This window comes from Euprymna scolopes, chromosome 45, assembly GCF_053919585.1.
Source record: "Euprymna scolopes isolate OS-2025 chromosome 45, ASM5391958v1, whole genome shotgun sequence".
NCBI lineage: Eukaryota > Metazoa > Mollusca > Cephalopoda > Sepiida > Sepiolidae > Euprymna > Euprymna scolopes.
Window position 1 is genome coordinate 58,570,233 of NC_136526.1, and position 14,709 is coordinate 58,584,941.

General features: G+C 31.6%; 1 protein-coding gene and 1 long non-coding RNA gene across 3 annotated transcripts; both read left to right on the forward strand.

The window, feature by feature from the left end:
• The first annotated feature begins 222 nt into the window (after positions 1 to 222).
• LOC145269770 (uncharacterized) lies at positions 223 to 12,616 on the forward strand. Of its 2 annotated transcripts, XR_013865231.1 has the most exons (4): positions 223 to 316; positions 7,853 to 7,966; positions 8,714 to 8,856; positions 12,467 to 12,616. It is a non-coding gene; the product is annotated as an uncharacterized LOC145269770 (long non-coding RNA). The 2 variants fall into 2 exon arrangements; XR_013865230.1 differs by lacking the exon at positions 12,467 to 12,616 and having other exon boundaries at positions 8,714 to 8,947.
• LOC145269758 (uncharacterized) lies at positions 9,161 to 11,036 on the forward strand. The gene has a single exon (XM_080125488.1). The coding sequence runs from the start codon at positions 9,876 to 9,878 to the stop codon at positions 10,905 to 10,907; it is 1,032 nt and encodes a 343-aa protein (XP_079981614.1). The 5' UTR covers positions 9,161 to 9,875; the 3' UTR covers positions 10,908 to 11,036.
• Positions 12,617 to 14,709: the final 2,093 nt, after the last annotated feature.

The following is a 14,709-nucleotide window of genomic DNA, read 5'->3' on the forward strand; positions in this document are numbered from 1 at the left end:
TTGTAATTTAACAAAAAACAAAAATAAATAAATATATAAATAAATAAATAAATAAATAAATAAATAATAATAATAATAATAATAATAATAATAATAATAATAATAATAATAATAATAATAATAATAATAATAATAATAATAATAAAAAAATTAAAATGAAATCATAATAAAATGAAAAAAAAAATTTTCAATTTCTGCGAACTTGCTTTTCCGGTCGCCATCTTAAAATGTTGACTTCCGCCCGTCAAACTCGTCTCGTTTAAATTAACTCATCTTATAATCGTTTCTTTGTTAAAAACAGATTGCCAAACAAAAAGTAAGTATTTATTAATTTAATTGCTTTTGAAGCTCTTTTTTATTACATTATGATTCCCTTTGTTTTACTACAGGGGCGCGTCGAAACTATTATGATTGCCTTTGTTTTAATAGAGAAATGAGTCAACATTCCATGATTGCATAGAAACGAAGAATGCTACTATAGAAATCATTCTAATCGGGTTTTTATACTTTTGATTTTTTTTAATTTTTTTCTTTTTTTTTTCAACTTTTGCTTTTAAAGTTTGTTTTGTTGTTTTTTTTTTTTCAGTGCTTTGAAAATTATTTTTATATTGAAAACATCGCAATTATCTAACATATTATTACGTATGGAGTAATCCTTTTTAAGGAAAATTTGGAAAATGGTTGGAGTATAATACTGATACTGACAATAATAATAATAATAATAGTAATAATAATAATAATAACAACAATAATATTAACAATAATAATAATATTATTAATAATATTAATAATAATATTAATAATAATATTAATAATAATAATAGGGAGTGCCTACTGCCTCTCCCTTCACTTAAAAATTCACCAAAATTCAGAAACACAATTTTAATGAAGTTGTCTGCATTTATTAACAATCACAGAATATAATAAACATTTTTTTTTTCATCTTAGTGGAAATGTGTTATTTCATGTAAGCAAAATAATTTTCTAACTTCTATTTTAAGTATTAAAAACGCATTTTTTTAATAAAGATAAAACATTGTAGATGTTAGTAATTTATTTTTTTTTTAAATATTTTTTATTTATTTTACAAAAGACTCTAAAGTCCTGTTAATATGGAAGAGAACTTGTGGAATTTTCTATGCATTTGTGTTGATAACTCACTGCTACTTCCTGTACAGTTAGCAAATAACTTTAAGATACTATCCCTCCCATCTCACTGTGAGTAAAGGATGAATTATCATGATCATTTTTGTGTGCACCAGAGAACTTGTGCGATTTTCTATGCATTTGTGTTAACAAGTTTTTTGGTACTCTTGTTTTGCAACGTGAAGGTTGTCTTAACGATTGGAGGACTGTCTATGTGTGTTTATCATCCTGTGTTGCTCTCTACTTCCTCTGTGGTATCATCAATTTCCATTTCTTCTTCATCAGGCTCGCCAGTCAACCTGACATAAACATACATTTGACATTTAAATGTAAATATGTCGCTTAAGAAAACAATGACAAATAGTTTGACTCAAATATATTTCATCTGTTCTTGGCATTTTCACATCTAGAATCGCCAATTAAATGTAAATGTATTGCTTTAAAAATAAAATACAAATATATGGAATAAACAAAAGGTCTCAGCACCATAAAACCAAGCCAGCCTGCCACTGTTTGGCCCATGAGCACCTTGGTGTTATGAACCGTTGTTTTCAAAATTTTTAAAATACAACAAATATACAGAATAAACAAGGTTAGATAACAGGAAAGATTTTCCACCTTGCAGTTCATTCGCATGACCACACTATATTACAAAATTGGATGAATAATTGCAGTGTTAGAAAGAGAACTTTGATGAACTGCTTTATCACCTTGTTTCTGTGGAGAATGTGGTTTTGGCTTAAGCTGAGGATATTAATGTAACACTGCACTGAATAGATGAAGAAATGTCTAGCATCACTTGCAAAACAAGCTTTTGTTAAACTGCTTCTAATATTGTGACTTTATTCCCTTGCCATCACATTATCCTCTACATAATTCATTCACTTTTTTACATTTATTCACTTCAAACAAGACATATTGCCACTTAGAGGTAGGGGTTACTATTTAAGATTATGTCTATAAGGATACTGTATTTAAATATCTGTACATTCGTAACAATTACACAGGAAAGAGGGAGCGAATTCCAAAGCCTAGCAGTTTGAGGTAATAAAGCAACCACTGTAAAAATAAAGAAAGCAAGAACTTTGCAGGTAATTCTATGTTATGCAATCAGCCCTACCATATTTCTTCCTGTGTCTGAAAACATGCTATGCAATATATAAATATCTGTGCATGATGTTGCCAAGCTAATAAAAAAACGTGATTCTAGTAAAGCAACTGCCCCTAATGGCATTACAGTTATTGTGCTGAAAAAGCTTCAACCAAATTTCTTAAGGAAAATATTTTCCAACACCCTGGATTACCTCATCAGTATGTCCCTTATTTAAAAATTTAGGTGGTTGGTTATCTCCCTTTCAATACAGCCCAATCAGTCTTCTGTGCAATAAGTTGCTGGAATCTGCATTTAATAGGGAAGTAATCAACCACCTCAGCAAAAATAACTCAGTGATATGCAATAGGGTTTATATTTTGCGAGATCTACAGCAGATGTACTACCAGTTATCTCTTCTAGGACAATTGTACTTGACATATCAAAGGCCTTTGATAGGGTATGGCATGCAGGGCTACTCCACAAAATATCTTTCTACAGTATAGCTGGAAATGTCTTTTCAGTTATTAAAATATATCCTTCTGATAATTTCATAAGGGTAGTGGTTAATGGGCAAAAGTAAGAAGCTCACAGTATTAATGCTGGAGTCCCTCAGGGGTCCATTCTAGGCCCAACTGTCATTTTTTTTTTTTTAGATGGAGGTCACTACTTATCAAGGTCTGGAAGCCACTCAAGGATAAGGGTTATTGTAAATAGTATCGTAGTAATCGTTAGTATTGGAGATTTGATAAAGTGTCTTACTGAAGGAGGTGATTAATCAGAAATTTGTTTATGTTGGACTTGAAGACATCTAAGTTGTAGTCAAGTGGGAAACGGAAGAGAGTTCCACTGGCGTGCTCTTCTAAGCAAGAAGCTTTGGTCATGGAATCTACACTTTGATTAAAGCACAGATAAAGAGTGGGGAAACTTACTGACAGTGGTTTCAGCTACATGGGGGGTTTTCGTGAAAGATTGGCGACAGGGGACCAGAGATTGAAGCTCGGACGAGTACTTGCCATGGAAATAATGATAAAAGAAAGACAGGCACGCAACGTCTCTGCTGTGGGAGAGAAGTCGCAGGAAAGAGAATAGGGCATCCCCCACTAAGCCATGAAGTCTATTTTGTACTCTGTAAAGGCAGGATAAGCTGTTTTTAGCAGCTCCTGTCCAGATGTGGCAGCAGTACTCCATTTTTCCCAGCAACAGATTTGATGTACATGTTTCATTTCAGATCAGGAGTAAAGATCAAACCCAGAAGCTTGTCAAAACATGGAGCCTCCCCAAGATGAGAGCCATCCATTTCAATTGATGCCAGATGTGGATCAGAACGTTGATGGTGTAAAGATAGGAGCTTGGTTTTAGATGCATTAAAAGAAACCAGCCCCCTCTTCCCCCACTGTACCACACACTCAAGATCAGAGGAGAGAGAATCAGAAAGAACTTTGTCATTTATGGCCTTTGATGTGTGCCATAGATAGTCGTGTCATCAGCATAGATGTCAACGAATGATTTAAGTATATGTTTTGAGAGATCATTGATGTAGATTAGGAAGAGAGTTGGGCCCAGGATAGACCCCTGGGGGACTCTAGCATTAATACTGTGGGCCTCTGATTTCTGCCCATCAACCACTACTCTTATGAGCCTATTAAAGAGAAATTTAATAATTGAGAAAACATTTCCAGTTATACTGTAGCTGGAAATCTTGTGAAGTAGGCCCCTATTATCGAATTGCCCTAGAAAGGAAGCCTTTGTTGAGAGATTCACTAATCATATGAGATATAACCATTAGCACATCTGCTGTAGATCTAGCAGAATGAAAACCATATTGCATGTCACTAAGAAGGTGATTTCTGCTTAGGTGGTTGACTACTTCCCTATTTAATATGGATTCCAGCAGTTTACTCATGACACACAGGAGACTTATTGGTCTGTACTGAGAGGGAGAGGACTTATCACCTGAATTCTTAAATACAGGGCATACTGATGAGGTTTTCTAGGTTGTTGGAAAGCACTTTTCCTTAAGGCATGCTTAAACAGTTTTCTAAGTACGGGGGCAAGTGGTTGGATGATCCCAGGGGAGATAGAACGGAACATGAACATAGCTCAGGGGAAGTTGTGAAAAAAAGCCTAGAAGGCTTGCATACTGACAGGTAGTATCGGCAACACAGGTGGATTCGTGAACAATCTGAGTGAGGTCATAAGCAACGGCAAAACCATGACAGAACCTCCCCTCATCATCTGTCTTATTTGAGTGGGTCATTCATTCCACATTATGGAGATTGAAATCACCACAAATCTGAATGTTAGCTAAAGGATGGGCAGACTGAATGTGGTCAATTTTCTCAGATATACTCTTAAAGATAGTAACTCCACTGTTGTGGGGGCGACAGAGGGCAAATATAAATGCAGTGGTGTAAGCAAGTGCAGAACAGAAGCACATATAAGGTAAATTAGGGTCCTGTCTGGAGGTATCCCTACCACACGGGGAGCCATCTTTTATGTAGGCGCATATTCCATGCCCATGGCGGTCTTGGGAGTCAGATTTAGATGTTAAGTTAGAGTATCCTTTAATTATGAACTCATCTAGGGAAGTGGTCGGCCATATACTCGTTTCACTTAGAAAGAATATGTCCAGTTTTGTCTCCTGTAATTGGGTGTCAACCTCTGGAAGGTTGAAACGTAGACCCCTAATGTCTGAGAAGGAGAAATTGTAGTAGGCCTCTACATTTGAGGATGGGGTTCTAGGTTTATTCATGTTTCTTTTTAGCTATTTCATGTTGAGGTCTGGGGATTTGTGGAACAGGTCGAGAGATCTACGTCAGTGATCTCCCAAATCACATCCTAAGTTTATTCATAGATATGCTGACAACACTACCATCTATGGCAATATATCAAAGGCTGTATACGAACAAGTCTTCTCTGATTTTCTCTCTTCTGATCTTGTGCACGTGGTCAAGGGGAAAGAAAGAAGCTTAGTCTTATCAGCAGTAAATGTTACCATCTATTTATGCCTCATTCAACCAGAGACTGATAGTAATTTTCTAAGGTTTTGTACATTGTGTGCATATATAAATTAGATTTCGTCTCAAGATGTAAAAAGTGTGGTGTCCATAGCAAACATATCTCGGACACAATTTTATCACTTTCTTAATAAATATCAGGAATAATAAAAGTCTAAGGGTCGAAGTCTAAAGCAAATGTGCATTTATATAATGTTGTGTTGAATACAATTACAAAAGAAAACCTGAATATTTTTGTTTAAGAAGAATCTGATTATATTAATCATACAGTAACACTGTATGATTTTATTTTCATAAGAAAAAACTTCATCCCAAACTCAACTAAATGTTGTAAATATTCCAAGGCCTACTGCCCTACTTTTTTCAAGGTATGGAATATGTGTTCAGAGATGATTATTAGAATACCTGCAGTTGCATTACTTTACCTAACTCTACACTGTTTGTCAAAAGATATTTAGCATTTATTAACCACTATTAACTCGTTCCTTTTATTGTGATTCTCTTGCTACATGTCTAAGGATTATTCATTCACTTGAAAACTACTGTAAACTTGTTTCAGGTATTATGACTTTAAGTCGATCCTTTCAATGTGGACTCTACCCACTCTCATCTGACCAATGTCATGCATTCGCCATCGAATATTTAAGTTTTTGTCTATATTCAATAATAGAATGTCTACTTTCACTGACATTCCATATTCCACAGCCTCGTCTAGTTATTCAAATATATCCATATCCTTTACAGATCACAAAAATATATTATCAGATTCAGTATTGTCGAAGCCGTCAATTTCGGAAGATGTTATAAAGAATCATTGACTCAAGAACATGCTTTGCTTGGCCTGTACTCTAGCAGGTATTATTTTAACTAACATTAGCATAAAGAACATTACAAACGATTAAGTAACAAAAACATCAATAAAAAATTAAAATGTTTTTTATTCTATTAAACGAAAATTATTTGTTTGATTTTTCCAAGTCCAACTTATTTTCTTTCTCAGTATCATGTAGGAAACCGTCCAATCTCACAGTTTTATTTGTCTAAGTCCAACATATTTTCTTGCTCAATATGGTGTAGGATTACTAAGAATCATATTAGTATTGCAACATGTTCTACTTACCAGAGAAATATGGCTGCAATTCTTCCACTTTTCATTCCAATAACTATCACTAATGAATGTTGTAAATATGACTTTTGTTTAAATGCAAAGCTCCATTATTTCTCTGGGTCCTGGATATGACCTTAAACTATATCCAATGCTGAGGCCCCAGCTTGCGGGCTTTGGGGAGTGCGGAGCCACCCTTTAATTACCATTGCTCCCAGGTCCACTGTGACCCGGTGTGGTAGTACCTGTTAGGGTCCCAACTATGGGTTAAATAGAAACCGACTTGAAAACAACAAATATATTCTATTAAAAAATTTTTCTTCAAAATCTTTGGATTCAGCATTAAATAACCCGAAAAGGGTTGATATGCGGTAAAACAAAAACAACCAAACAACAAACCAACCAACCATTATTTCTCACTTTACCACTTGCAAACAATGAACATATGTATGGAGACCAACAGTCAATTTTTTTCATCAAACAAAACTTATGCAGAAGCTTAACTTTCTTGATCAATTAAATAATGGATTGATATTCGTCCACATTACTAAATTATTGTATAAATTTTAAATTACAATTTGTTTTTATAGAAGCAATACATCCTATATTTATTAAAGATACTATAACCATAATAGATGACGGTAAGGACCCTATGCCAATAGGCGTTATCTCTTACACTTGGTTGCAGCAAGCACTGTATAAACTTCCAGCATTAAATTTATCTGTTCATAATTCCAAAAAATCAAGGCACAGTTATTGTAGATGTTTTTATTTTTCAATTACAATTGCACGAAAACGAATTTTCATAAAAATCGAATTTTCTCAAATAAATAATATATAATATTATATGATAATCATCTTGTATTTGTATACAAATAAAACTAATTTTAATAAAGTAATCAAGTCATAAAAATACAAATATTATAACTTATGTTTCTTTAATATTTTATTAAAGGATGCAAAAATATTTCCTATCAAAAATGACGGTTCATTATATTTTTAACCCTCAACTTAATGTTATTTTTAATGTTGGTAAATATATGAACTAATGAAATATATTAAGACATATAAAGGTTTTAAAAAACAAAGCAAAAGAATTACCAGAGTTCTTACATGCATATAAGATATTTATATTTTTTTATGTGACAAAGATGAATGATTTTTATTCCGCAGTCTCGTCTAGTTGTTCAAATATATGCATATCCTTTACAGATCACAAAAATATATTATCAGATTCAGTATTGGCAAAGCCGTCAATTTCGGAAGATGTTATAAAGAATCATTAACTCAAGAACGTTGTTTGATTGGCCTATACTCTAACAGGTATTAATCGAACTCTAACATTAATATAAAAAACATTACAAACGATTAAGTAACAAAAACATCAATAAAAAATTTAAATGTTTTGAATAAATTTATAACAATGAGAATTTGCAATTTTTCATGTCTTTTTATTGTATTAAACGAAAATTATTTTATTGATTTTTTTAGACCAATTCCAGAAAATCTGAACCGCCTATGTCTATTGTCGGTATTCACAAGCATAACTTCATGTCCTTTAAAGAAAACATATTGCTTAAGATTCAAATATTTTTTAAATAACAGGTAATTGTTTTTATTTGTAAAAATCTTTAATTTTCCTTGTTTTTTTATGATTATTTTAATTGTGTGAATTTTGTTTTATTTAAATTGTAAATTTTGTAAGTTCAATATATTTTCTTGCTGAATATAGTGTCAGAAACCGTCCAATCTCACAGTTTGATTTTTTCAAGTCCAACTTATTTTCTTTCTCAGTATCATGTAGGAAACCGTCGAATCTCACAGTTTAATTTTTCTAAATATATGAACTAACGAAATATATTAAGACATATTTGTAAAAGTTTTAAAAAGCAAAGGAAAAGAATTACCAGATTTATTACATGCATATTAGATATTTCTATTTTTTAATGTGAAAAAGATTAATGATTTTTATTTGGTTATGTTTCATGGCATCTAAGTATTTTGCAAAGAATATTTATATTATTTTGTGAAATTGGTATTTGCAGGGAGCACTGTATAAACTTGCAGCATTCAATTTATGTGTTGATAATTCCAAAAATTTAAGGCACAGGTATTGCAAAGGATTTATTTTCAATTGCAATTACACAAAAACGTATTTTCATAAAAAATCGAATTTTCTCAAATAAATAATATATAATATTATATGATAATCCACTTGTATTTGTGTATAAATAAAACTAATTTTAATAAAGTATTCAAGTCAAAAAAATACAAATATTATAACTTATGTTTCTGTTTGCAAAGAACATGACAAAATTATATTATTTTGTGAAATTGGTCTTTCTTTTGTAGAATATCCAGCCATCAATACAATGGCAATTGCCCCAAGTTAAAAGTTGTTAAACAAGAGAAATCATATCCTTCTGAACTATACGAGTTTTTCTTTTATGAAATAAGAATGTTATGAAAATGCATGGAAAATTCCTGACAGATGAGTATGTATTTCTTCTATTCTCAGTCTTATTAAATATGGAAATAGTTGAAATAATGATTTATATTTAACCAAATTGTGAGAATCTACACATGTCATCACGTTATGTTAATATGTAAGGTTTAAATATCATTATATGTTAATATGTAAGGTTTAAATATCATCTTATGGCATTATATATCATTATTTACATCGAAAACACATGGTTTCATTAAAAAATTAAATGTACAAATATTTTTTAATCTGTAAAATATCTATTCAATATTCAATATTCATCAATCTGTATTTATTTGAAATCTAACATTGTAAAACATTTGCATGTGAAATGTATTTTATGATCATATAAAAACAAACATTTTACTGATAACTATGTATTTCTCCTACTTGTAGGCTTAATAAATGAAACACTTGGAATTATTGTCTCAAATACATATGACTAATGTACATTTGGGTGCATATGACTAATACACTCATGAGCTTTTAAGAAATGCAGTATTTCAGGCATTAAAATTATTGAAAAGAAACATACTGCTTATAAGGATAGATTATATGAGGCCCTCGATTTTATCTGCAAAGTGGTCGATTTTGGAGAATTATTGATTACAAAACATAGAAAATTATATACATATTACTGAAGTTTTAGATATCTCTACACATTCCGTTATTTATGTAAAGAGTAAATATGATCTTATAAGATAAACAGTCACTGATTTAGCAGAGTTTTTCTGTTTTGATTGATCTCTTAATGTGAAGTTAATACACCTAATCATCTATGCACACAATCTTTATTATATATATATATATATATATATATATATATATATATATATATTATCAATTATATTTAAAACAATATTTTCATTTACAAATGACAAAAATATGAATTGTAAACGATGTACTAAATTTTAAATTCACAAAACTTAAACAAAAATCTTTCTTATTTTGTTTAGTCGATAATAGAAAAATAAGAAAAATATAAAGAAACTGATTTAATTAAACAACATAAATATTTAAATTTTGAAAATGAACATTAAATTAAATGCTGGCAAAAAACGTTATTTTTGTGAAGTATGTGGCTCCTCATTTACAAATAAACAAGGTGTTATCATTCATATGCGAACACATACTGGTGAGAAACCATATTCTTGTGAAATATGTGGCTCTTCTTTTACAAGTAAATCAGGTGTTTTCATTCATATGCAAACACATACTGGTGAGAAACCATATTCTTGTGAAGTATGTGGCTCTTCATTTAGAAGTAAACAACGTGTAATCATTCATATGCGAACACATACTGGTGAAAGACCATATTCTTGTGAAGTATGTGGCTTGTCTTTTACACAGAAGCAACACATGTTACAACATATGCGAACACATACTGGAGAAAAACGCTACACTTGTGAAATATGTAGTTCTTCATTTACATACAAACGAAGCTTGGTTAGTCATATGCGAACACATACTGGCGAGAAACCATACTCTTGTGAGGTATGTGGTCGCTCTTTTAAATATAACCCCAGCTTGGTCATTCATATGCAATCACATACTGGAAAGAAACCATATTCCCGTGAAGTATGTTCCCGTTCTTTTACATACAAACATACTATGTTCAAACATATGCAAACACACACCAAAGAGAAACCATATCCTTGTGAAGTATGTGGCTTATCTTTTACATCAAATTGCGACTTGGTCATTCATATGCGAACACATACTGGAGAGAAACCATATTCTTGTAAAGTATGTGGCTCTTCTTTTTCAAGGAAATACGATTTAGGCATTCATATGCGAACACATACTGGAGAGAAACCATATTCTTGTGAAATATGTGGATCTTCTTTTACAAGGAAACCTGACTTGGTCATTCATATGCGAACACATACTGGAGAGAAACCATATTCTTGTGAGGTATGTGGCTCTTCCTTTGCAAGAAAATCTACGTTAGTAATTCATATGCGGAACCATACTGGAGATAAACCATATTCTTGTGAAGTATGTGGTTCTTCTTTTACATATAAGCGTAATATGTTTCAACATATGCAAACACATACTTGAGAGCGAGTGTCTAAGGCCTCTACAAACAAAGATTTATCAGAACAATCCTGGCATGAGGATACTTTTCCTTAAAAAGATTATGTTCTCAATTTTTTTACTAGCTCAGTACTTTACAGATAAAGAACTTTGATGGAACTATGTATCTCATAGAGATTTCAAATGTGTGCACCAGATTGTATGATCCCTGATTCCTGAGAACTTCGACTGAAGTAAAATAAAACAAAAAAGGGAGAAACTATATTCTTGTGAAATATGTTGCCCTTTTACAAATAAAAAAGCTGATCATTCATATGGAGAGCCACCATATTCATGTGAAATATGTTGCTCTTTTACAAACAAACAATAGCTGATCATTCAGTTGCTAACACATACTGGAGAGAAACCATATTCTTGTGAAATATGTTGCTCTTTTACAAATAAAAAATAGCTGATCATTTATATGTGGACACCTATTGGAGAGAAACCATATTCTTGTGAAATATATTAGTCTTCTTTTACACAGAAACAAACTATGTTGAGACATATAACAACACATACTTGAACAACTATATTCTTACAAATATATAGCTCTTCTTTTACAAGTAAAGAATTATGTAACAATGTATGCGAGTGTATACTAAAATGAACACATTCTTTATTTTTTTCACCATCGTTTTTATGAGAAATCCAATATGCTGCATGTGAATACTTATTGTAAACAAAATCATATTTTTTAGAAAACTTTTACTTTTTCAGACATTATGTGGTTCTTTCTATCAAACAAATTTAATATTCTCATGCTACAAAGCAATCATATATCATTTTAGTAACTTTATGCTGCAATACAGTCGAACACATGTTTTGCAGTGTGTGACTGCCACATATGCAATTATTATTCTCATGAAACTAATGTCCATACTATTGATATACCATGGCAAACTTGGAGTTTTTTTCTGTTTTTTTCTGTTTTAAATACGTAGTTGGTTTATTTTATTTAATAAAAGAAAATGGTTTCTTAGACAAAATCGATTGAAAAATAATGTCATTGTAAACATTTTAAACAATTTGGTAGTGCATATGTTAAAATACATTTTGTTGAAATTAAATGAATGATATTTTGTATGAAATGAAAATATGGGCATTTTTTTTAATAAAAATTAAATGAATACAAAGCTGAATGATATTTTGTATGTGAATTATAATGGGGGGTCACTTCAAATACAAACGGAATGTTCAAGAAAGATTATCGCTACTTCCACTGTCTCTACTCTCGTGGCCTTCTCTCCTGCCTGATAGGGAATAATCTCCCAGCACAGAGAAATGAACATCGTTTTATAGTTTCCATCTTCACGCACACGCGAGATTACGTGAGAACAGACGAAATAAAAATGCTGGCCGTCATGTTTGTTCTTCCTTTTCTTCACCTGAACTCACTCGATGAGCACCCACGGTAAGAATAATCTTTCTTGCTTCTAACCACATGCCTCCCTGATCTCAAGATCACATTTCGTAGTCTCTCATCCACTGTATGAAATGAAATTATGGCATTTTTTTTAAATAAAAATCGTTTTTTACACCAGAAAATGCTGTAACCTGAACATTTTATAAAAGTTATGACTGAACTTTCAGATTTATCAGAAATCAATTTTTATTTTATGCGAGCAAATGATTTTTAAAATCATATTTCTCATTAAACATTTATACTTTAACAGAAAAATAAAATTACATCACCAAAATTTCATAGAGAATTTGTGCAGTTTTTATATGAATTGGTATATTTTCTTTTACATATTTATAATGTTACCAAAATGAAAGGATTTTTAATAAAATTCATGATTGATACAATTCATCTATTGAACTAGCAGGTCGCTCGTCGTAGCCTGGGTGTAAAACAATTATTAATAATATATATAATACTATTTAATGCAGATTTCGCATTTATTATTGTTGGAGCCAATACTGTACTGATCCGATGACCCCTAAGCACGAATTTTTGAATTTTGACCTCTTAGGAGCCATTTTTTCCGGGTGAATACAGATTAAAACTTTTCCACATGTTTTAATACCATATATACCAATTTTTAAGAATTCAGATAAAATGTATATAGGTTGAGAGCTGTTCGCACACACACACGCATTCTCATTTTTATAGATATACATGCAGGCAACCTGGCGATGTCCGGTCGTAAAATACGCATAAATATTACATTTTAATTATTGCAGATTTCTTATTATAAAGAGAAATGTCATAAGTATTAAACGTTATGTTAAATTCTTTGAAGAAATAAAGTAAAAACGTAAAGAAACAAAGACAGGTGCATGTGAGTTTTATGTTTTTTTAAGCAGGTACCTTCTTGTAATTAAAAAGTACTCAAGAGTTTTATGTTCCTTGACCACGAATGCACAGTTATAAAACAGTTGACAAACATAAAAATCCAACAACTTCCGCCTACCAATTTGCTCATTTTCATCTCTTTTTCCGGATGAAAACCGATTTAAATATTTTTCACGTATCTGAATATCTTATATACTAAATTTCAAATCTATTGATCAAAATTGGAAAAAAGTTTTGTGACTATGAATAAAAAACTTTAAGTTTAAATCCATGAAGTAACCTGCAAATACATAGAAATGTTATAATTTTTAACGTGACTATCTGATTTTTTTTGCCGACAATTTTTCCACTGATTGAAACTCTGCAGATTTAGGAGCACCCAGCTTTGGAGTATTCTGCCGAATAATAAAAAACTTTTTATAAATTTCTACTTTACAGCACTGTTCTTTTATATATATATATATATATATATATATATATATATATATATATATATATACTAGCAGTTCAACCCGACTCTTCTCAGGCCCTATGTTCCATTCATAACTTTATGTGCATATATATATATATATATATATATATATATATATATATATATAAAAGTTTGTCTACATCTAAATTTCAAGTGTTTAGATCCAAAATTGTCGGAGGAGTTTTATAGAGTCTGCAAAGATAAACTCATTCAATTTTGACCTTTGGCAGCCAAATTTTCGCCCCAAAATTGATTAAAAAGCTTGATGCATGTCTGAATACCTTTTATGTCAAATTTCAAATGTTAAAACCCAATATTGGCTTAGAAATTTTGTATAGACCACAGAGAACAAACTTTTTTTTAACGTTGATCTGAATTTTGACTCCTTAACATTTACTTTTTGAGCTCAAGTGGAATTAAAAAGTTTGATCCAATCTACGTCTAAAATATCCAAGTGTTTAGACTCAAAATTGTCGGAGGAGTTTGGTAGAGTTTTCAAAGGTAAAATCGTTGAACATCGCTCCCTTGACAGGCAAATTTCTGCCCAAGCAAACTACATCTAAAATTTCAAATTTTTAGACCCGAAATTGGCGGAGGAGTTTGGTAGAGTTTTCAAAGGTAAACTTATTGAACTTCGCTCCCTTGACAGCCAAATTTCACTATTAAAGTACTTGTAGAACAGGCAGAGGGAGGCAACATTTCGTTGATGGGAGAGAGGCTGAATCCTAGATGACAGTTCAGGACCTGATTCTCTTTTTAACCCTCTCCAGGAGTGAGAGACAAGTTATAGATACACCAACCCAAATGTGACAGCAATTCTCCATACATGGGCGAATGGTGGCCTTATAGAGGTACAGCATACTTTCAGGCGTAAGTAGTTTTCTAGCATGGTATTGAGAGCCTAGCTTCTCTGTATCAGCCTTAGCAATGCTCTCAATATATCTATTCCAGTTCATGTTCCCTGTAAATATTAGGCCGCGGAGTTTAAAGGACATACTTTCTGGTATGATGTTCTT

What these genes read in the sequence shown, in the direction of transcription:
- LOC145269758 (XM_080125488.1), top strand. Translation starts at nt 9,876, where the DNA reads ATGAACATTAAATTAAATGCTGGCAAAAAACGTTATTTTTGTGAAGTA.